This window comes from Epinephelus lanceolatus, chromosome 11 (genome assembly GCF_041903045.1).
Source record: "Epinephelus lanceolatus isolate andai-2023 chromosome 11, ASM4190304v1, whole genome shotgun sequence".
In the NCBI taxonomy this organism is placed as follows: domain Eukaryota; kingdom Metazoa; phylum Chordata; class Actinopteri; order Perciformes; family Serranidae; genus Epinephelus; species Epinephelus lanceolatus.
In genome coordinates this window covers 41,803,188-41,827,848 of record NC_135744.1, presented here as the reverse complement: position 1 = coordinate 41,827,848, position 24,661 = coordinate 41,803,188, and the positions used below count along the sequence as shown (strand labels likewise).

The 24,661-nt window shown below is 41.7% G+C and overlaps 1 protein-coding gene across 3 annotated transcripts in view; it reads left to right on the top strand.

Annotated features, from left to right (window-relative positions):
- Positions 1-2,915: 2,915 nt before the first annotated feature.
- nyap1 (neuronal tyrosine phosphorylated phosphoinositide-3-kinase adaptor 1) overlaps positions 2,916-24,661 on the top strand; it is a 37,625-nt gene continuing 15,879 nt past the window's right edge. Inside the window, exons 1-3 of one of the 3 annotated variants that reach the window (XM_033610468.2) lie at positions 2,932-3,398; positions 4,051-4,244; positions 21,846-22,093. In XM_033610468.2, coding sequence (XP_033466359.1) covers positions 21,906-22,093 — 188 coding nt within the window. In that variant the 5' untranslated portion in view covers positions 2,932-3,398; positions 4,051-4,244; positions 21,846-21,905. Of the gene's footprint in view, positions 3,399-4,050; positions 4,245-5,837; positions 5,862-21,845; positions 22,094-24,661 lie in introns of those variants that run through there. The other 2 variants (XM_033610467.2, XM_078172640.1) reach the window with 2 other exon arrangements.

The following is a 24,661-nucleotide window of genomic DNA, read 5'->3' as shown; positions in this document are numbered from 1 at the left end:
CAAGTATGTCCCTGTACGTACCTGTATTTTCAAGATGCCGCACGTACACGATGAGACACCGGTCGCAATGTATATGTAAATGGGAACTTTGGAGCTTACAGACATATTTAGATACGCTGATGGAGGTAAACACACATGTGCTAGGACACACTTTTGACTGCAAAATGTGTTTGTCTGACACATTTTGAAATTGTTACACATAGTGCCTTTAACTGTAAAGGAAGAATCCAGAGTATATCACTGTGAAATTTTTTTTTATCATATTGACATAGTTTTCAACTAACCTATATGTATACTACAACAACATTATACAATTCCTGAAATTCAGTTATGGCTTTTAGTTTTGGTGTGCACCCCAAGATTTTCAGTGGCCCCATCTGCCCACCCCTATGAAAAATTCTGGGGGCGCCACTGCTGCCCACAGGTGTTTTTCAATTGCCCCGGCTGATTAGACCTCATTCAGGTTGAAGTTAGGTGAAGCTTTGCTGGGAGTTATGTGATGTCACCAAACACTGTGAACCAATGAGAGTGTTAACAAAACGAACAGCACGGTAAGGGGGATGTCAGTCAAGTGTAGGTGGTGCATGTCCACACAGTCCTGAGCAGGTGTCTAATCTGGCTATTTAAATGACAGCACCTGTGTGTGTGGACAAAATATAATCAAATAAATGATGATATATTATTATGGAAACTGATCCCTTGGTGAAATTCACAAGCCACCACACAGTATATATAGTGATATATATATAGTACATCTTTAGCAGCAACATAAAGCAATGCACAAATTAAGTTATTGTAATTATAATTCAGTAATGTCCATTCATCCATTTTCTAACTGCTTATTCTCTTGAGGGTCCCGGGGGGGGGGGGGGGGTCACCAATTAACCTGCATGTCTTTGGACTGTGGGAGGAAGCTGGAGCACCTGGAGGAAACCCACGCTGACACAGGGAGAACATGCAAACTCCGCACAGAAGGGCTCCCCCACCTGCGATCCAACCAGGAACCCTCTTGCTGTGAGGCGACAGTGCTAACCACTGTACCACCGTGCCACCCTAATTCAGTAATATAATAAAGACTATTCTGAAATGGCCCATTCTGCAGAATAAGTAACCTACTTCTACTTTTGGTACTTAAAATATATTTTGATGCGAGTGCTTTTGTACTTTTACCAAAGTAAAATCTTGAACCTGTAAGAGCATTTCTACACTGTGGTGGTGCTGCTTTTACTTCAGTAAAATATCTGCGTACTTCTTCCACCACTGCAAAGATATTCAGCTATCAGCTGTAAATGGCTTTGACCATTGTCTGAAGACAGTTGAATCAATCACTGAAATATTTAAGTGTGGATTTTCTTTCTCACTGGCTAGTTGAGATGACCCCTCACAGACATACTTTGACCCCTGCACATTGCTGCACAGCTTTAATTATGGCAGTGACAGTCCAAAGATTCGACTGATAGCTGATAGCCTACATGATTAGAGGGACCACTCCTAATCTTTTATTCGGTTGTTAAAGGAGTCAAGAGTTAGTGGCATCTAGTGCTGAGGTTCACGGATTGCAACCAGCTGAAACTTCTCCTAGTTAGAGTTCCTTCATTGTTCATTGTTCAGGAGGTTTTTACCTTGAACTGAATTATCCACAGAGGTCTCCTCCTCTCCCATTAAATGAGGCAGTTTCATGTTACAAATCAGCGTGTCTATGATGCTGTTCGGCTAGCCCAGCACGTTCCTATGTGTGCTCACCTTTATTCTCTGATAACTTACTGTGTGCTCACCTTACCACCCAGGTGATTTAAACCAGTAAAAACACTTAATAGAGCAGTTTCACGTAAAAAGGAACTGTGTTTTTTGGCACTGCTTGTTGCAGAAGGGCTGCTAAGTACAGAATGTGAAAACGCATATGGCCCTATCTAGAGCATGTGTCTAGTTTGTCCATTCAGGGCTACCATAGATACATTGCAGTGCAACATGGTGGACAGGGACCAGCTCCCTATGCAGATATAAACAGTTCATTTGAAGGTAACAAAGACATGATGCTTATTTTCAGGTGATTATACACTAAAGAAAACATACTTATTATTTTGTATTCTATTACCGCCTATATCTCCACCTAAATCTTTCACACTGGACCTTTAAAACGTAAAGTTTTTGTCCTCACCTTTACAGTCTCCCTTAGACTTTAGGGGGCGTGTCAGCCTCACACAGGGCATGTGTTGGCTAGCTGGTCATGTGACACCTTCCCCCCAAAAACACCACATTTATACATACAATTTCCCTAACCTCAAAAAAGAATAATGATTAAAATAGAATAAAATGCAGGATTAAGAGCGTGTTTTCTTTAACAGATCCTGGGTTTGCACAATGTTCTCATTCAGATCTGATTTTATTTCTCCCTCTGGCTTTAATTGAAATGACTGCTTATCTAAATAGAGTCCAAACAAAATGTCACACCAATATTCCTATGCCGGCTTAGCCTACTTTATGTCTGTGGGTTTATGACGAGCTTATTTTATACTTAATAGTGTTTTATCTCCCATTACATCACTACAACGCTCCTATTCCCATATGACAGTTTTGCTTTGTTTTCGTGTATCATGATAATAAAGTCGAGGTTTATTATTGGAAAAATCGCCCGCTACTTTATCAAGAATCCATCCGGACATTTATTGAGTCTGCAGCTGAATCCTTCTGCTAAATATGAGTCGTGAAGGGAAATTTCATTTCGGTCTGCTGATAACAGGCAGCAGATAACAGCCTGCCGTCGCAGTTGGACTCAAAGACCTCGGATGCTTTTTTTTCTATAAACAGCCACTGGTCTGCTCTCAGGAAGTACTGTATGAATATTAATATGGATGCAAATACACAGTGAGGATGCCCAGCGCTTGAACCAGCACAGCGCGCTGATCATCTGCGCATTTTTGTTTTGACGGGTTTTTTTTTCTGTTCATGCCTGAAACTGAGAGCATGTTTCTGTTGCGGAGGTCGCGCTGGAGGCTTTTTTGACGCGCACAATAAGGATGGCGTTTTACCTGACTGTTTGCAGAGGAACATTTTGTAACGTCGCATTGAATTGCATCATGGTTTTCAATCAGATCTCACACCGGCCAGGCTACACCGAGCCTCGGTAGTACAGTGCGCTGTTTATCATAAAAATGGAAGACCTTTCACGTCAAGAAAAGGCGTCAGTCCGGTGATATGCGTCTGAATAACTGATTTTTCATCTCCACGTCAATTGACACATCTGGGGAAGGATTTTTTTCCTCCCCTCCCGTCTACCAAGACAGCTGTGTCATCAACAACCGGCGTGGTGTTGTTGTTGTCTGATTTTTACGAGCCTGGGCAACTGGATATCGGCATAGTCTGCCTCTGCGCCAGCCATAGGCTACCCAGTTACTAAGGTAGGCATCGCACCTTCGTTCATATTATGTTTTGCTCCATAAATCACCGCATCAGTTGCTTACATCATCTAGCCTATATAGCCAGCTGTCATAGTCCAAATGCACTGTCTGTCTAATTAGCAGCAGAGAATATGATGCTGTATTGCGGAGGAGACGTACGGGCCCCGATGGCATTTTACGCGTAAATATGAGGAAATACAAGGTTGACAGTGAGCCGCTGCGTGTTCACAAGCCAAATTATTCAACCTTGAAGCCTCACAGCCCATGACGGGGAATATAAGGCCTGTATTTTAGCCCCAAACACAAAAGAGACGGGAAGATATGGCAAGAGCCGCCGCGCAGAGCAACCCCACAGCCCGCGTTTAAGTTCAGTCGTGACAAGACCTTATAAATATTTCACCAAAAAACAAGCCTCCATCAGCTGACTGGTGATGCCGGAGCGCGGCGTTATTAATCAAATGCCCACACCACATCAGTGTCAGTGTCAGGAGCCTCGTTCTGCGAGGCCATGATGGGAAACATCTGCATGTTTACGGATAATATAGCAGGGTTGTGTGGTGCGTGCGTCTGTGTGTGTGTGTGTGTGTGTGTGTGAATGGGCGGTAGTTACTCTGATTGTGGATACACTGGTGATGTGTGTGTTTGTGCGCAGCCAGGTGAGGATGTGTTGGCGCGTCTTTGAGGTGCGGGAGAGGCAGGCGTCTGGATGAGGGGAGCCTGGATCATCACATGTGGGTTTTAAAGGAAAAAAGCATCAGATGGTGTCCGATAAACTGCCGCAGGATCCCACCTTACATCCTGAACGAGAAAGGGGTCGAGGGGTTGTGAATTGAACGTGAAATTAAGGTTAGTCAACAGTGTTTTTCCCCCCGTTTTTTTCCGGGCGTGACAGCCACTCAAAACGAACATCACTCACTGGGAGGTTGATCTTCACCACCCACCACATGCTTAAAGAAATATCAATAAACAGTTTTTATTAGGCTGCTGAGATGAAAACGTTATTTATCTACCTGACTGGCTTTAATCTCTCCTCCAATGAATCAAAGGCTTGAAATGTTATCTATATCTATATTGAACTGACGTTTTATTTTGAAGTCAGCGTGTCAGTAAGGAGCCTGCATGCTCCAGAGCAAATATGAGACTTTATTGGGTGCACATATCACAAAGCTGCAAATCCTACTGCATATCACAGACAGTGCTGCTTAAATGTAAAGATATTATGATGTTTTTTCTTTCGGGATGATGCACCAGCATGTTTGATACTCCTCTATCTGCCTGAAACTGAAATGAAATATAGAATGTAACTCATCACCAGTCAGTATAGCTTGACCTTGGAGCTGAATACAACAGAAAATCCTTCATTTTGACTTTAAGTCTCACACAGGCTACAGATACATATAAATATGTGGCTGTCCCGTATGCTGTTTGGTTAAAGCACGCCTTAGTGCGAATAGAGGGGAGCAGGGGTGGTTTAGAGCAGCTATGACGTTGGGGGTCATTGAGTCCATACTGTGAGCCACACATACTGTGCAGTGTGTCTTGAATGCAGAAAGAAAACCGGAGCTCGCACAACCTGTCGTCCACTGTCTTTGCTCACCAGGTGATCCCAAATTCAGTCCAGGAATGGGATGAAATTGGGATAAAGGCAGCTTAGCTAGTGTGGAAACAAATTGAATATGTTTCATTGAAACTCTTTAGTCCTTGAGGGTTTATCCTGATAAATCAGACTGTAGCTTTTAACATATAAACATAGAAACAACCACAGAGCAGAGTTAGGGACTCAGGCAGAGCTCATGATGTATTTACGGAAAGAATAATAAGTGACCAGTGTTTTCAATAAAGCAGAAAGGATCCTGACTATATTTGAGCTTCTCTCCATAAACTGGATGATTCAGTCTCTCTGACTGGCAGTGCACATCATGTCTGATTCCAAAAAGGATGAGCAATTCAGTTTGGAAGATTGAATACACAAATATACTGGACCCAGAGAGGGTGAGGAAAGGCCCACACAGGGTCAGAGAGGAGGACTGATGGGGAGGGAAGACATGGAGCGAGGGACTGATGGATGTGCGACAGACGTGGCAGATGCTGACATTATAAGCCCATTTCTCTAGTCGAGTGGATACCCCTGTCTGGATGAGCACTAATGGATTTTTTTTTGTTGCTTTGGGTTTCCTGGAGCACCCAAACAGATTGTTTCCCTAGAGTTTGAGCGGCAGCAGGTCAATAGGTTGGTAAAAGTAATATAAATGGCTACTACTGGTCAGTCGTGCAGGTGTTTCAAAATCAATACCGCTGTAGACATGTTTCGCTGGCTTAAGTGTGCATTGTTGTTTGTTTAAGGGGAGAGCAGGTGCTTCTTCCATCTGTGGTTTCACCATCTTGATTCTCTCAGCTCTGTTTGAGGGAGATGGCACCAGAAATGACGGAGGAAGACAGTTTCCACTGCAGCACATGAGCAATGTGAGTGACTGCAATCAGCAGAAAAATTAAGCTGTGTTTTCTGGCTTTGTGTTTATGCAATTTTCAGTGATCATCACAATGGAGAAATTTCTGGTGATTTGGTCTGAATAGTCTTCACTTTGTGTACTGTGAGTAGAAGAGATGAGTGTTCAGCTCTGAGGCAGTTAAAATTTGCCCCTAGTGGTTTTGGATTGAATCAGTTTTCTCTCCCATCACTCTGCTTCACTTCCCCTGTACTTTCATGCTGAGTAAATAACACTCTAGTAAAAGTGACTGAATAGCCCAGTGGGGCTGAAAGGATTAGTCAATTAATTGATTTGTTCATTGACAGAAAAATAATCTGATAATTTTGATAATGGAATAATTGTTTCAGTCATTTTTAAACAACAATAGTAAAACAATGCTGCACATTCTCTTGTTCCAGATTCTCAGATGGGAGGATGATTTGCTGCTTCTCTTTGTCATATATGAAAGTAAACTGAGTAACTTTGGTTGTTGGACCTAATATATTAATTGTTTGATTCATCAGTAATGAAATTAGTCATGAGCTGCAGCCCTGTGGCCAGTGCACCCTCTTTTAAATAATAATACTACCCAGTAATACAAATGATACGTCTGTTTACATCTGTGTCTGCTCAGAGATGATGGGAAACTATCAAGATGAGACTTTGAGTAAAGTTTGTATTATTCCTCATCATGTGTGTAGACGCTGGCTAGTATCTTGGAATTGTTTATATTATGGAGGCGTTGGTTGAGTGCCATGATAGTTTTTATTTTGAATCAGCAGGCTTGTTAATCTATAGATAAAGCAAGAGACATCTTTAAGGGGTGTTTTATCCTGCGAAGCAAAACTGAAGACTGTGTTTCAAAGAGCAGAGATTATTGCATTCAGAAATGGAGTCTTTTTTACTGCACTTGCACAACATACTGTCGGAGACTGGTCAAAACTGAAACAGGAGCGACGTCCTGACTTTTAGTCACTTGTAATGCTGGATCCTACACTTCCCATAATGCACCTCAGTAGCATCTCTTTGTTAAGACACTCCACTCTTGGTTAACTTCATGCCCCCAGTTTGTAACACAGGCTGTATGTTAGGAATGTGTAATGTCCAAGACAATGCTTAGGTAATGCTGATGATATCAGCATGACATCATCAGGGTTACTTTCTTAGACTTCACAAAAGCTTCTTAAAAAGACGACATCATTGAGTTGTTTTCACAGAAATGGTGGGAACTGGTGAAATGTCCCTTTAGTCTTAAACTGTTAGTAATGTTGGTCACATTGATTTAAACCCCTAAACTACCTTTTGTATTGTATTTATATCAACAAAAATTGTTGAATCAATTCCCATCAACATTAAAGCAATACTTCATCCACAAAATGACTGTTTACTCACTGCATGTTATCGTAAACTTGTGAAGAAATCTAGGTTTTTCTCACGTGCCTTCACTATGAACGGAGAGTCAAAAACAGGCGAACATTCTTCATGAAGTGAAGTAAACAGGGCCCGTGTTAAACAACAGCAAAACTGTATCAAAAACTCCCTACAGAAACTCTCACACAACTCGTGCAGTTCTGTTGAAACACATGCATTTTTGCCAACACAATATGATTAAATACATGCCAGTACAAAAAGTCTCATGCATGGCCAAGTAGCATGCCTGGGCACATGTGTACATTTGTGTGTTCAGGCACACTCAGGGAGGTGGAAGTGTTTTATATTGTTACATTTTTCACATAATGCATGTGTTCTGGAATTACTTAGCATACGACTGGGTAAATGAGACTTGGACTTTACTGCATGAGTTGTGTGAGAATTTGCAAAAGAGTGTTTTACTAGTTTTACTGTTAAATGTGGTCCCCAGTGATTTTAATTCATTAAGAATCTTGGATTCTACGTTCACCTCAGAGGCATGCTTATGAATTCAAGGTAACACACAGTGAGTAATTAAAAAACAAATGGTCATTTTGCAGGTTAGGTATTTCTTTAAACCCATTCTTGTAGATCAAAACAACTTTTTCATGCACCGGAGTCAGTCACGATGTTGCATTATAAATAGGTCTTAAGGTGTAAAGGTGCTCTCTGGTGGCTCCTTGACTAAAGGGCATGCCATTTACCAGCGATGTCCAAGGTACAAGTCCTGTCTTGGACATTGTTAGATGCCATCCTCCTTTGTCTTCTGTCTCCTCTGACTCTTTACTCATGGGCTGTCCAGTAGAGAGAGGGAAAAAAGACAGCATTGAATCCCATTAGACCTTTTCAGTTGTGTCTCCTGCTCTCAACTCCTCCTCTCCAAACTGCCCGCTCTCTGTTGGAAATTGTCGTCTTTTTTTGTCTGATAGCTTTCTGTTTGTTTATGTGATGCACTGGATTCAAGAGGAAAAAGATCATGGCAAAATTTTAAACTGACAGACATCCCCTGCACCCACTGACCTCTTGGAGCTTTATTTGGGAGCTCCCTCTGCAGTCATGTTGTTGGCCGGCTGTGTGCTCCACCCCTTTAAAGGTCATACATGCGTGTCCCTTGTTCGACTGCAGGATGTCTGGGATGTACATATCAAAATTAACCAGTAAAAAATTTAAATAAACACTCCCGTTAAATGCTTTCTTTCTGAATTGTAAGCATCACACAGCATCCAGTCTTCATTGCAGTGTGTAGTCAAGAGTAATGATGTGTGGTAATGATTTCCTTGAGGCAACTCATCTTTGTTCATTTCCCCTCCGTTTTCTTCTCATTAAACCTTTCAAAGCCATTCGCATGGTACCATGCAAAATAAATAAAGTTCGGAGCCAACTGTTACTCCTCTCTCGTTGGCACAGAGGTCCCATTCTCAAGCCATGTTAATCACCACCTATTTATCTGTACCTATGCTGTGTCTTCCACACGGATAAACATGCAAGTATTTGGGACAGAAAGCAAATATGTTTACATATGTTTGTGTGCCATTTATCTTTTTTTATTTTATTTTATCAAGACCCCCTTAGCAAAGTCATTTCAGCGTCATTATGTGAGAGCAGTAATTGGCAAGATATGCAGAACGCATTGTAGCTTGATTTTGAATTATACATGTTTCAGCATGCACAAATGGTCCAAAGTGGTTTAGAGTCTTGTGTTAATGTCCCTATTCTCATTAATGTGCTGCATCTATGCCAAAGACCTCCAGAAGACCTTGGCTAATGTTCACTAAATCATTAGGAGGCAGTAACATGTTATTTTTCTGGCAGCTGTGTGTTGCAAACAGCGAAATGTATATGATGTTCCACGAGCATTGCTGTCCTAACATATCACCGCAGACATGGGTCTGAAACTGATGTGGAGCAGAAATGGTTGTGGGAGCATCTCACAGTGGTAATTCATTGTCTGTGACATTCGTAAAGGTCACCAGCAAAAAAAACTCAGGGTTCAGCAAGCGTGTGTGAAATAGGTGAGTGTACACAGTGACTCCAGAAATGCAAATCTGAATCCAGGATGACTTCAGTATGTGTTGTAAATGTCAGAGCAATCTTCATTTGTTCTCAAAAGAATCCCAGCTGATTGGTAAGGTGGCAGCAAGAGGAGCTGCAACTTATTTTTGTTTTTGATAAAAAGATGCTAGAGATTTAGAAAGGGTGATACTAAAGTCTTTTATCTATAAAGCATCCCTTCTACAGTCCCATCTACCCAAGTTTTACTCAGCACTTTTTTTAAATGTCCAGTGTGTAGGATTTAGGGGGACATATTGGCAGAAATTGAATATAATATAATAAGCATGTTTTCTTTAGTGTATAATCACCTGAACATACGTATCGTTTATATCTACATAGGGAGCAGGTCCTCGTCCATGGAGTCAGTTCCACCACCATATTTCTACAGAAGCCCCAAATGGACAAACCAAATACGGGCTCTAGAGGAGCCATTCACATTTTCACATCAGTCATCATAGTTAGCAGCCCCTCGAACACGCCGAACAGCATCAGAAAAACAGTGTTTTTTAACATGAAACTGCTTTATTCAGTGTTTTACTGGTTTAAATCACAGGCTCCATTTGTTTTGGCGAGAAGGAGACCTCTGCAGATAATTCTGCTTCCAGTAAAAACCTTCTGAATGTCTAGATCTTAAGTTATCAGAGAAAAGAGGCTAGCACACATTATATAGCAGGTGCTAAGCTAGCAGCCCGTTTACGACAAGCGGAACAGGGTTGACGATACACAGATTTGTGATGTTAAACTGCTTTATTTAGTGTTTTTACATGTTTTAACCACGTGATCTGTTTGTTTTGGAGAGGAAGAGACCACTGAGGATAATTTGGCTCCTGGTAAAAACTTCCTGAACAGTGAACACTAAAGGAATCCTAACAGGGAGTTCACACTTTGCACAGGGGAGAAGTTTCAGGTAGTTGCAATCTGCAATCCTTACCGCTAGATACCACTGTATCCTACACACTGCTCCTTTAATTACATTTTTATTATTAGCCCTGTAATACGTTTAGCAGTGAGTAAATTAAGTGGAAATTCTGACTGATTCGTTTCCAAACGGCCATTTTTCTATGCAATTACTGGCCAATCAGCAATGCTGCTGCAGAGCAATGTGCCGAGAACATCAGTGCATCTAATACAATCACACAGTTGCAGCCATTATCGCGAAGGTGAGACTGTACAAGTGTTACACTCTCATTCCTGGATGCAAGCCACTTGGGCCAAAGCAAGTCTCTACCAAAGCTGCTCATAATCATCCTGTTAAAGTCAGCGATATCTGCTATTCTGGGGAGTGCAACATATGAGAAAACACTGCCTGTATCAGACACCCTGCAGTGTGTAATCTGCCATCACCTGCCATTTGCCCCAGTTAGTGCCTTTTCATTTCATCACTGTCAGTGCAGTGAACAGCAGGAATGACAGGAACAGGAATTGCTCAAGTGAGACCCTGAGCTGAAAACCTGCCAATCACACCTGTAAGGCCAACGAACCTGTACATTTCTACCACTTCTCTTGCTTTTCAGTTTGCAACACAGACCCTCATAATGCTCTTAGACATGTCTGACTTACTGATTTTCAACAACTCTTGAAAAGTGCCTGATGTGATTTTATGCACATATATAAAAAAATAACACTTCAGAGCGACCAGCGATCAGCTTTGTCACTCCAACACATTCTCACTCCGACCTTGTCATATCAACGCTTGGTCATGGACTTTCCACGTCGACATATGACGTGCACGCATTGGTTGTTGATGTTCTGGGACACCGCGTCAACCTCTGCCTTTCACATGCATTGTGTGTTTTCAAAATACACTTCCATTTTCACAGGAAATGTACAGCTCGCATACAGTCTTGCCCCCGATACAGTAGCCGGCCCACCCACTGGCCTTCTGGGGAAAATAATTGGAGGCTGACATTATTGTCTTTAAGAGGCCATGGTGTGCTCCTGTATTAAGCTAGGGTGAAGATAGTGGTATCTCGTAAAACCAGACAACCTGAGGCATCCATTAGTACCAACCATGTCGGCATAGCTGTTCAGGAAGGGGGCTAAATAAGGCTCCAAGTTTCGGATACATTTTGGCAAGGGACAAACTAGCATGGCCATTCTGATACTAGACAACCTAAGGCATCCACTAGTACCAACCATTTTGGCGTAGAGGACAGGGTGCTAAATAACACTACACGTAAGCTTAATTTAAGCAAGAGAACAACTAAGAAGTCCCCTGAACTCAACTCAAAATAATAATAATAATAACTTTTCGAATGAAAACAGGAAAACAAGTCTCCCCTTAACTTAGAAAGGCTTGTTCCCAGTAAATGTTTTAGTCCTTTAAATTAATTTACCCCTTCAAATTAAAGCTGTATATTTGTCTTTTTAAGGAAAAGGACAATAACCTATTTGAAGAACACGAATCACACATAAAAGCACGATTGTTGTAAAACTCTAAATGTCAGATAATTAGTAATACTAACCGTGAAATAAGAGACCAGTGTATATCAGTATGCAATTCCTTAACTCTACATATTGACACAGTTTGAAGCTACACATCAACTGCATAATAAAATCCCCTCCCAGAAAGTCAGTTATGGCTTTTGATTTTGGTGTTTCACCCCAAGATTTTCAGTGCCCCATCTGCCCACCCCTATGAAAAACTTCTGGGAACACTGCTGTTTATTTTCTCAAACAGTGCATCCAAATATCCTCACACAATCTCTTCCCCTGAGTTCCTTTCATGCTGGTGTACACTGTGGGGTGCAAACAATCGGGCCATAAGAGACATGATTTGTATGTAATGAGATGAATGAGTGGGAGAGCTGCGTGTGGGCATGTGTGTGTGTGCTTATCCTGTGCAACCTACGCTATGACTCGCTTATCAGGGGAATTTTGAGCACAAGGAGTAGGATGATTCAAATGTTGGAAGACCACTTGTGGCCTATACCTGGCTTTGCTAATCACACCAACGCTGCTGCTGCTGCTGCTCCATCTTTCAGTCAGAAGAAAGGCAGCTCTGCAAGTGCACCAGCAGGTTTAGTAGAATATCTAGATGACAGATATAGTTTGGTTTGATTTATTTACTTGATTTGATTTTTTACATAGGAAGTACCTGTGTGTCTATGTCAATTTTTCATTTTTCAGCCTCTCACTAAATTTTGCACTGAAAAAGAAGCTTTCTAAAGCAATTTAAAATGTACTGTACCAGCTCTCTAACGATATGAGTCAAGCCCACTACAAGCTGCTGGGAGGCAAATCGTATGTCTAGTTTACAGTGATGTTCAGCTGATCCCTGTTTTGCTTTGGGCGAGTGGGCTTTGCTTAATTGTTGCTGAATAGTTTATGAGGTTTGTCTTGTTGGGGCAGGGACAGCCTGAAGCGATCAGGGCTATGATGTTTTAAGCTTCTTTTATTTTTTTTAATAGGTCAGTCAAATCAAAAGTGTGAAATTTGAATCAGTAGTCAGCGAGCAACATGTAGCGAAGTCTGGCTGCTCCGGATCACAGAATAGGTTCAGCTTTGGTTCAAGCGGGTTTGATTTGACTCGGAGAGATCATCTTGTCGTCCACAGTCTGTGTTGAGCACGGTCAGAGCAGACAAGACATTTCTCACTTCCATATAAGAGATAAGAACATCATGTACTGTGGAAAGATTTAGTGTCAAACATGCACCATCACTTAAATCTGACAGTTGTTTTTTTAATGATCAGGATTTTCTAATAAATATCCAAAAAAACAAAAAAGACTTAAAACTAAGGAGCCAGGCAATATTGCTGGGTAATCCACATCTAAAATAAGTCAGATCTTGGTTAGAGAGGGATGCTGGCTCAGTCAAGCGTGTGCAGCTGCAGAGTGGAGCTCTTCCCCTCGTGCACGGGCACGAGCACAGAGGGGTTTTTCAGTTCTCACTCTTTTCCCTGCAGCGCTATACCTCACAGTCTGGGTTTCAGCAGCCAGATACAAAGAGCAAACAAAATAGAGACTTTCTCTTTGTATATGATGTGATCTCTCTCTCTCTCAAATTTTTTTGTAGTGTGGTGGACATGAGAGTTTATTCATGTACAGTGCTGAATAACGTCTCAGAAAAACAGATTATCGTGAGGGAACCCTGCAGAAAAATGCGAACATGGTGATTTTGCACTCTTTCGTCACGCCACGTCTAGTGACAGCGCTCATGCTGCACGCATTCTGAGCATCCCAACGCATGGCTGTCCTCTGATTTCATCGTGCCTCTCTCTCCACATGGTGCTTCTTTTTTCTGTGATTTGATGTGGCATTTCTACAACATTTTATAACCTATACGCATGCAACAGAGGAAGTAAACAACATAGACTAAATGAAACATCTCCAGTGTTGTATCAGGGCTTGTGGATCTGTCAGCCACTAAGTGTTCATGTATGCTAAGTGCACTGGGTCACCTTGGTTACTGCAGATTCTAGCAGAAGACGATGAAGGCAAGGGCAAGCTGAGGTGGGAAACAGGGATCGTTAGGTCATTCACTGGCCGTCTCTCTTTGACCGGAGAGTTAATGAGTGTTGCATTATTCGAGATTTCTTTATTTACTTAAACCACAGCTCTTCACTTTTTGAAGGTTTCATGATTGTACACTGTACAGATGTTTACTTCCCCGCACACGCTGACAATAATGGATTCATTTGTTGGCAGGAAAGGTGCATAGCTGAGACAATCTCCGCAAGTTTGTTGTGGCTCAAGGCTGTGTCCTGGTAGCACAGGGCAAGGGGGAACAGGGAAAGCTTTTTTGTAGGGTATTTTTGGTCGCAGTCAATGAAAAATTTAGTGGTCATTCAGGTTGTACAACGCTAAGGAGTGCGAAGTGTCTTGTGCATGTATATTTCATTGAGTGTATTTGGGTATTTGACCCCAAAAAGAATGACGTAACGATTCATACCACGTGACCACACTTATAAAATACTGAGGTTATTTATTTTTTATTTCATATCCAACACATCAGAAAAGAGGTCAAGAGAAAAACATTCTGCAAAATTCCTCTACGCCTCTCATGTGCCTTCCATCCCTGGCCTGGAGTGATACATCAGCCTCTACATCTTCCTCCTCCTCCTCCTCCTCCTGTCCATTCTCATCAGCCACAGGCATTTCACTGCACAATGCAATATTGTAGAGCATTCAGCACACAACAGGAAGAAAAGAAGAGAAGTTGAGGCGATGCTCTATAGCAGCAAGGAGCTCCACATAACCCAAGGGTGAATATAGTGACTTCTGGTTTAGTGAGGAAATTATTTGAATAATCTCATTTTCTTTCTCACCACAGACACACTTCAAAATACATATTAATTAGGCTCAATGTGCTCCCAGGTTTTTTTCTCCATATTTTAAATTTACACAACGCCTTTGAGCCTGCTGAGTACATCAGAATATCCAGCGTATGAACATTTTTTAGGAGATTGGAGGAGTGGAACAGAGCAGGCGATAGTGAGGAAAACAAGAAACAAGAAAGAAAGAAGGGCTGCCATTGTAACAAGTACAAACAGAATGCTACTAGTAGCATGTGCCAGGTTGCTTGGATTTTCGAGCAGGTTTTTACCTCACGCAACTGTTTTGTTTTTTAAAATAATGGTTAGGTTGATTTTGTTTTTGTCTTAACTAGTTTTTAAAAGCCCACAAAACAATGGATGTTGCTCGAAAGGATTTCTGTCCTGCAGGTTGACCTGGCGGAGCCTGAACTTTCCAAAGATTTTGGTTTAAAGGCTGTCAGTCTGCACGTACAGTACGCCTGTCAGAGGACTGCAACATCATGCAGCCTGACAGAACCCCTTTTAAACCGTTTAGCTTCTTTTTGAGAGGAATAACGTGCGAATGGTATGTTTTATTAAGTTGAGCTAAGGTCAGTGATCATTTATCGCACAACCGACAGGCAGTTCTTTGACACCCAGACACACATCAAAGAACTACTGGCTGACTGTTGCATTGCCTTACATCCCTGTGTCTCAGCCAAAAACACTTGAGCACACTGCAAAGACTACAGCCAACAGCCAACTGGCATGTACAGTCTGCATTGACATGAGAGGTAATATCTCTTCAAACTTGCAGGCAGTGGTCGTCTGTATTTGTCATTCAAAAATGTGAAACTGGAAAACTGACAGGACGGATTCAAGACACTAGTTAGCCAGTTAGCACACAACCAGTGTTGAAAGAACAAATGATTTTTACTATGCGCTAGCGAACAATAACACAAACAATTACTAACTCAATGGCTAAAGAAACAACAACTCTGATTTAATCTCATGCCGTCTTGACTTTAGCCATTTTTTTAACTTTTCACGCCTCTGTTTTTTGTCTTGTGCGCTGACCTTAACTGCCAATCAGAGTGATTTCTCTCACTGAAAAACAAAACAAAAAATGGCCGACAATGGTGCAGGACACACCACAGAAACTTGGGCAACAGACGCTCAACAAAAGCCCAGCACTGACGGATGGCCGACTGTCATCTTGGTGTGTTAGGGACCCTTAGTCCCCAAAACAGACATGGATCATAACACCTTACCATCACTGACAATAGGCGAACTCTGCTCTACAATGATGATGATGTTATGACATGTATGAGCATGTCTGTTAAAGGATATCCTGTCCGCATCAGAAGTGTTCTGCTAAATGTTAATGGTGGGATACAGCATAAATGATCTGACTGATTAAATGTTTAGGACAGTATCTCTCATTGCAAGTTGAGCTTCTGCGAACAGCAAGTGTGAGACATCTGGCCATTAATATTTTTGCAAGCATGTTTGTACTTTGTCAGCACAAAGTTAACTTTTGGAATATGAAGTAGTCTTTGTCACTTTGTCAGAGAGGAATAGTTAAACACTTTGTTAGATACGCTCATTCTCTTTCTCGCAGAGAGTTAGATGAGAAAACTGATATCACTCCAGTGTCTGTAGGATACATGTGAAGCTAGAGTCAGCTCTAGCTCAGCACAAAGACTGGAAACAGGTTTCCTCTGTCTCGTGGTAAGGAAATCCACCCGCTAGCACCCCGAAAGCTCACCAATTAACACTAATTAACCTGTTATATCTTATTTGATTAATCTGTACAAAAACATAGTCCTGTTGAGGTTGCCGGGCAACCGGCAGAGACTTAAGTTACAGCAACTGGCCAAATAATAGTCCAGCACATGAAGCCCTGCAACACCACATCCTCACCATTGCAGTTTTTGTACAGGTTACACAAAAGAGACAGCCTGTCACTCAAAGCGGCCACATCTGTAATTATGCTGTAATTAAGATACAGCAGGTCATTTTTTTTAAGCACCATTTTTGGTCACTATATCGTGACAGCAGTATATGAGATAGATCATTTGACCTCTGTCTTCTTAAAGTGTTCCTAATGGCATTTGCAAGAATCACGAAAACAACTAATCAGTCTCTAACCCAGCTGTTAATCATGTCAGTCACTGCTGAAGTGCGGTCAAACTGTCAAACTAGGTAGTGCTGTTCAAATATGAATCAAGATTCTGTTACTGCATTCCCTGTCTCTCACCTTAGTTGGTTTCAGAAACATATTTTAATGTACTGTTTAGCTGTAAAATGAAATAGTAGGTCTGGCCAGTGGGCGGTGCTCTGTGTTGGCTCATCTGCTTTCAACATGGCGGCTGGGTCACAAACTTTCTGAAAAATAATTACATTTGAGGAGAGAAATAGGCAATGCAGTAACTTAATCTTGATTCATATTTGATCAGCGCTGCCTAGTTGGCAGTTTGACTGTAGCTCAGGAGCTGTGACTGACATGATTGACAGCTGCTCTCTGAAAATGGCCTTTGATTGGCCAAAGTCTCCTGTCGAGGGTTAGATTTTCTAAAGCCTAACAAGCTGACGTGCAGAAGTCTAGTGTTCTGTCAGACCACTTAAACTACAATATGCCCAAAGTTTATCATGGAATTTCTGCCCGGTGATGCCAAAATAAAACTTCCTACTCGAGCTTAATAAAATTTAACCCCCCCCCCATACAATTGTCATGAAGCTTTACAGACTTAAGCAGTTTTTTTGTACCAGGCTGTAAACATGTTTATTTCTGTTGTGAAGTTGGGAATTTTAACATGGACTTTCGGAGCCAGCCTCAGGTGGCCATTCAAAGAACTGCAGTTTTTGGCACTTCTGCGTCGCCTTCATTTTTCAGCCCCGGATATTGCTGGTTGGCAGGAAAGTTCAGTTCCCAAAATACTAAACCATTACTTTAAAGATGTAATTCAGTCACATAAATTATTTGCAAACATTAGTTTTCAGTTTCCTTCTATGCATCTTCTAAACTTAATTATTATGCCTTAGTTATTAATGCCATCAGTTGACAGATATCATTAGCGTGACCCTGCTGCCATGACCCAAAATCACCGTCACCACTGAAGATGTGCCTTTAAGAGTTTGAAACAAATGAGTTGTGCATTTGAAAGTGAAAAAGTAGAACCAACCAGATGTTCATTAGAAGGAAGGAAATGAATCCTCTGCAGACCTTGGTTCCTGGCACTGGTCAATATTTATCTTGTGAAAGCTGGTTTTGCTTTGCCATCCGTTAAACGCTGATGAAATGATGCATCCTATCACGTCACATAAGCCTCTGCTCTCGAGGTATGTTTGATAAAGGAAAATGAAGATTAGAAACAATGGGCTGGGAACGTTTTACTAGCTGAATCATGTGCTTATTATTTGTCTCATTGTTTTGTGCAGACCATCCAGCACATGTGGAAGTTGGTGTTTGAAAAGAAACACATGAGCGTGTGTTTAGAGATCAGTGAACACGACCAGTTTCTTAAGAGGAACAAGGTATGATTTCACAAAGCTCCTGTTTTAGTACTCCAGTCTTAGTGTTTTATTCTCCAAGCTCACATTAATATGTATTTCACTCCAAGGCCCTCTTTACCACTGTGACAGGTGATGAAATGCTACTATACTAACACCTATGCCTGATTTTTAATAACTGGCCTCTCATATCCAGAGTTGCAGCTGGAGGGCTGCAGGAGGGATTCAGCTGACAAAGAAAATATTCCAAATAAACCTTTAGAGCATTTTAAAGCATTCAATGAAAAAGAAAGTCATGTCAAGTTATTGTGAGTGTATATTTTGGATAGAGCTCAAACCGCAGCCTTTGTAAGATCTAGAGAGTGTGCAGTATGTAGCTCAGTACGTCATCAGTGTTAGCAGCAAGGTTGTATGGTTGCTATTGGTAACAGATGCTATCTCCTTTTAAGATATATGAGATATGCTGTTACTGGGGGGACCAGGTACAAATGAAGTTTAACCCTGGGATCATCACGTATGACGAGGCTGACGTCCTCCTTTGTTGCATATTCAGTGGCTAAGGAAGAGATGCATGGCTGACAGTGTTGCTAGGAGACCACACACAGCGACTAGTGTGAGAGGCTTGATTTCACCTCCCTCCCCCATTCTTGTAGTCTGGCTGCCTTTCACTGTTTTTCTATCTTCTCTTCCTCGCCTCCATTTGCTTATTCCCTCCACTCCCATGTTCCCTTCCTTAATATTCCCTTCTATCAGCCTGTCTCCAGTTTTCCGTTTTCCGCCTAATCATATTTATCTTCGGCCCGGTTGATCCCTCAGTGACTCTCTGTTTATTGGCTTCCCCCATTTTTCGTCGTGCCCCCTCCCGTCTGTCTCTCTCCCGCTGCCTCCATCTCTCCTCCTCTCTCGCTGCTCATTCTTCTCCTGAACGTTTCACTCCGGCTTCTTCACTGCGTCTCGTCCTCTCTCTGTTTGTTTCTCCGGCTGAACTGCAGCAATGTGTCTGGCTGAAGTGCGGAGACTGTGGTGGACAGTGTGACTGTGGGGTTAACTTATGATGCTGTACAGTGGTGGGCAGAAAAGGCTGTGGCGTTAGGGAGAAGCTAAATAAACTCAAGCGTATGTACAGTATCTTGTGTTTTTAAAAATACAGATCCCACTGATAAAATGAGACACGGACACACATAATCCCTCTGATTTCTTTCCTACTTACTCTACTAGCTGTTACATACTGAGTTACAAAGTTTAATTGTGCATATTTAATTCAGCCTCAAAAGGATGCAAACCCAAACATCCAAGGATTGGGTGTGCAGACGAAACAAGATGATGTCTGTAACAAACAAGATGTTCTGTACTATCTGCACTTTTAATCTAATTGCTTCTATTCAGGCAGCTTTGCAAAGGCAAATTTATCTTGTGAATGCTTTTTCTGCAATCACAAAAAGGAGGCAGGTTAGTTTTTGTAGCAACATCTTGTTTCAAATTGATTTTTTTGTAGATGTCTGCAAATCACCAAGGGATAACATACCCCAAAGTGATTAAATATGTATTTTAAATATGTTAGAAATATTGCCCTTATGTCAAGGCCAGGCCAGTGCTGTGCTGTGTCCCTCCACTCTGCAGCGTTACTGCCTCACTCACAGTGAGGTGCAGCAACACTACAGGGCCACTTGCTGAGGAGGAGACTGTAGGGCAGAGGGCTGCAGCACAAAGTGTTCCAGAAGTGCTAAATTCAGTGGCAGTGAGAGATGAAAAGATTTTAGACAGAAGATACAAAGCGAAATCTTAAACAATTTTACACTCAGAACTTTGCTCTTTCTTACACCCAAAATGTTATTTTAATGATCTACTCTCATCACTAACCCACACTCAAGTCAGCTGCTTAGCATTTGCAATTACCGCTTCACACCCCCTATGCACGTGTGTGTTTAGCATGTATGGCGGATTTGAGTATGTGTGTGATCTGTTTGCTTATGTGCATGAATGAGTAGTCTGCAGCGTTGCATGCAGATCCAGCTAAATGAATCATGGCTCCATCTGCCTCCTGGTTCTAATGAGAGGAATTCAAGCGACTCCTGACCCTACAGATGCTCCTGAAACAACTTGCTAAATGCTCTGAATTTATTCAGGATTTAAAGTGACTCCAGGGATTGATCACAGCCAGCTTATGTGAGTGCACTACATGTTTGTGTCAAGACAGTAAAAATGATGTTTGCAGCAGAGTTTGATCAGACAAACCTCCCTGTATGTAAGATGAAGGTCTCCTGGTTCTTTTAGCTCGGCTAATTGCACACCAACCCACAGCATGTAATGCAGCAATTGCAGGGCTGCCCGCTCAGCTGCCAGATCCTCGAAACCCAAATCAAAGCTCCAGTTAACAAAAGCCCAACCTACAGTCGCAGCTCCCTAACCTAATTAACATTGAGTCAGCAAGCATGGCAGCAGGAGCGGTCGAGGTTGTGGTGAGGGCTGTGGGGTACAAGAATAGCAGTAGCCACGCTGACACACTGGATGACACACTGGGACCGTGACAAAAGAATCACACACAGCTACACAGCTCAACATGCCGCCTGGACCAGGTGACAGCGCCTGATGCTCCCACTGTGGAGTTTTTTGTCTTTATAGTGAGAGATGGTTGAGATATTGTTCTAACAGTAAGATTGTTGTGAAGTTGGCGGTAATTGTGGTTTAAGTGGTCCTGAATATGTGCAGATAGTAGAGCTGTTACACTGCTGGAAAGTGTAAATGTCATGAATTTCTTTTTCTGCCCTTTTCATGCTGCTTGCATCTTTAGTCAAAGAATGTGAGAGTGAAAGTCAGAGCTCATTAAAGTGGATTCACATGCAGTTTATTCTCACATGTTGTGGATGCACAACAGTGATTTTAAAAAGACAAGAACATCATTTGTTTTATAATGTTTTTACTGTTCTCTGATTTGTGACACCTGACAATATGAGCCATTAACATTCCCAACACTGTGTTGTAAACACAATATATGAAGCTTAGCTTAATGCATGTGATTTAGCTTTGTGCACCAACAATGCCGCTCAACTCACAACAAACTGATGCAAGAAGGACCCATGACAAAGCTACACTGATCACCACTAGAAAAACATCCAAACTCTGTTGCTATTTATGATGGAAAAACACCGGAAACATGCATCAGCTGACAGATGCGCTTTTCTTAGCCAATTGCGTTGCACACTCACATTCTCCAATGTGCAAACACCGTTGGGCCCTCAGATATCTGCCCCACAACAAGCCTGACTTCTCATGGGGTGAGCGTGAGTAGGAAGCTGTGCATGCGCTACATATGACAAACCACATTACTGTCTGGCTAGCAGACAGGCTTAGCTAGGCCATCCCAGGGCCTGCAGCCAGAGACGCTCTGCAGCTGAGTTACCATGCTTACTCAAATATTCATAACTGGATAATGAAAGTATAAATAGTTTTCATGTGATACACTAGAGGTTGGGGTAAACAAAACTGCAACCTCCATCATCATGCATCACTGGGTCTCTGCTTTGAAGGCTGCCAGTTGGAGTAATGGGCAGGATTGTTTGCTCTGACACGGGGAGCACGATAAGCTTCGACTCCCCTAAAGTTCTGCCAGTAATTTGGGTTTGATTACTTGGGTTTCATTGAGCGTCGCCACTTCTCAAAGTAATCACTGTCAGTCTTGTCAGCTGCAAGTAGGCTGGGAAGCTGTTAAACATGTTTTTTTTAAATGATTAATGAGCTCAAACATTGCCCTTGTTTCTTCTCGTTTAGGTGAGTTGGAGGAGGCTGCCTGTGACATACGTCCGCTTCTCCCGAGTCGTCTTCTATACCATGAGCTCTGGCTCTGCCCAGGATGTGGCAGTCGAGCATTTCCTGCGTGACATAGAGAGGCGAAGCAAGCGGCTGCACTGCGCTGTGATAGGCTGCGAGGAGGAGCGACCCCGCAGCGACATGAACCTGCTGTATCGTAAGAGCCGTTTGGACTGGAGGCAGAGGGACCAAGAGGGAAGTAAAAAGAGGTGAGAGGATGAGCTCCCAGGAGCTTTGCATATATGGGATTACATTAGGGTTCAGTTCAGTGGGGATATAAACCTCTTAGCCGGCGTGAATGAGTTTAATTTCAAAATCTTAATTCCAAGCACAGTTCATGAAGTCACAGGGGTTTGCCTGAAAAGTCTTGGACAAATTTGCATAGCAGAACTTCATAATGAACTTAATATGTTCTTTGAATGAGATAAACTACTATGATGTCAGCTAAAATGTCAGGGGGCAAAAAAAACAGATGAAAAAGAAAATTGAATAGAGCTGTTGCCTAATTTGTCTCAATATATATGTGATTATTTTGTCTTTACACACATTTTAATCAGAGGTTCTAACCTTTAGGCTTTAGAAAGACCACTTGTTTTCACTCACAGCTGTGAATCAATGTGGGTCATTCAGTTCCATATTTTCCCTTTTTTTTTTTTGAAAAACAGTTTTCCCATGACACTAGATTAAATAGAATTTAGTTTGGTTATTGTACTGATGAGGACAGAAAGGGTGTTTTGTACAGTTTTCCAACAGAGTAAATTAGACAACCTTGGCTGTTTTGAGCTTTTATAGAATACGTACAGAAGCTCAGCTTGCAAACAGTGGTGGAAAGTAAGTAAGGATACCATAGCCTTCAGTAGGCTACCTCACATGAATACATTCTTGATGTACTTTTCTTTTCAAAGTCATGCCACTTTTCACCTTACTCTCCTCCACTTAAGAGAGGAAATTGTACCTTTTTTCTCTGCTACATTTATCTGACAGCTATTTACTAGTTACATGAGGTGGCTATGACTCAGAGGTAGAGCGGGTTGTCCCCTAATTGCAAGATTGGCGGTCCAATCCCCGGCTCCTCCCCTGGAACTGAACCCCAGAGTGTTAGTTCCTGTGTCCATTTCCACTTGTTACATGCTACAGTGTCTTTTAAAATTAAACTTATGTGATCACAGAAAAGGTTTTATCACTAAAAATCATTCATGTTTAGGCAACAAAACTACTTGCTTAGGTTTAGAATAAAAATCATGGTTTTGGTTAAAATAAGCGCATTTGTGATGTGATATATATGACCTATGTCACGTGAGATGTGGACTCACAAATCAGTCTTTAGACGCTTTGCTTAACTAAAGACTGATGTCTTTCTCCCTGATTTTGTGTTTAGATGGGCGGATACAATTTCAGAGTTTAAAAAAACTCCCTACGTTGCAGAACCAATAGTAAATTCGCAGGGCGGTCCTTCGGTGGCTCGCTGAACTCTTGTGCTCGTAAACATAGTCCGACTGCGTTAAAAGTTTTAAACAAAGTCGCTGTAAGTCCTTCATTTCCACAATCTTGTGGACTGAGCACACGTTTGATAAAATGGAGTTAAATCTCTCGGCATCCATTTTCAAGCTCGGACGAGAAAAGGGGGAGCGCACATTTCCGGGAGGGCGTGTCCTTTTCAAAAATGCAAGAGGCGTTGCTTTGTTGCCGGCCGTTTTCTCCGGTGTGTTAAACACACTTTAGTAAGGAGTGTCCCCAGACTATCAGAAGGCGGAGATCTCTGATGGTGGCAAGACTATGTGATATGCATGTCACATGACACATATGGCACATGACGTTAACATTGTAACATAGTTTTTTAAAAAAAACTTAACGTCTCACACAGGGAACAAACAGTGGTCTCCTGTGTGAAAGTCCTGTATTTGTTTGACCCATCCACCACCCTTCTGTCCCACCGTATTCTGTCACGCTAAAGCCTCAGATGACAATTTGACGCCCTTGGACTTAGAACAGGTTGTAATATCTAAACCACTGGTATTCAATCTATTTGTTTTATGACCACTTACAAAATAATAGGTTTAGTTTGGCCTTCTGTCATGTTTCAGGTGCCTAAGAGTTGTTAGCAGTTACACCAAATGGCCCAAAGAATTTCTCTCTAAACTTCTGACATGGTTTCATTTAAATAATAAATCATTTAAAATAGTTTGATTTGATTTTTATTTGGAATTTTAAAAGCACAGCGACTCACAGGAGTATCATGACATGAGAAATCCCAGCGGATGGCACTTAAATGCATAACTAAAAACACTTATTTCGAAAGTGGTTCGGTGGAAACAGCCAAACTATACATATAATTGCAAACAAACAAATGACATCATAAACCTGTTCATCTTTCTTGCAACCCCACGCCCATAGTTCAAATTACCCCCTTCAAAGGTGAACCATCAACCCTCCCCACAACTCCTCTGTAACTTTTGTTTTAAAAAGTTTGAGACCCCAAGAAGGTAACTTTATCCTATCATTCACAAAAAAGCAAAGATTACGAGAAATTTAAGAAAAAGAAACATCAACATAAATTTATGTAGAAGAACTTTTAGGTTTTTCCTCATTTAGTGCATTATGACCTCTCACATTTATTTACCTTGTGACCCTTTGGAGGTGACCTGACTCACAGGTTGGGAATCACTTGACTAAACTGTCACACAACAGTAAAATGGTAATTACGCATTATTGCATCTGTATTAATAATCTAATAATGTCATATATGATAATAAAACACTCATGGGGGCATTTTACTT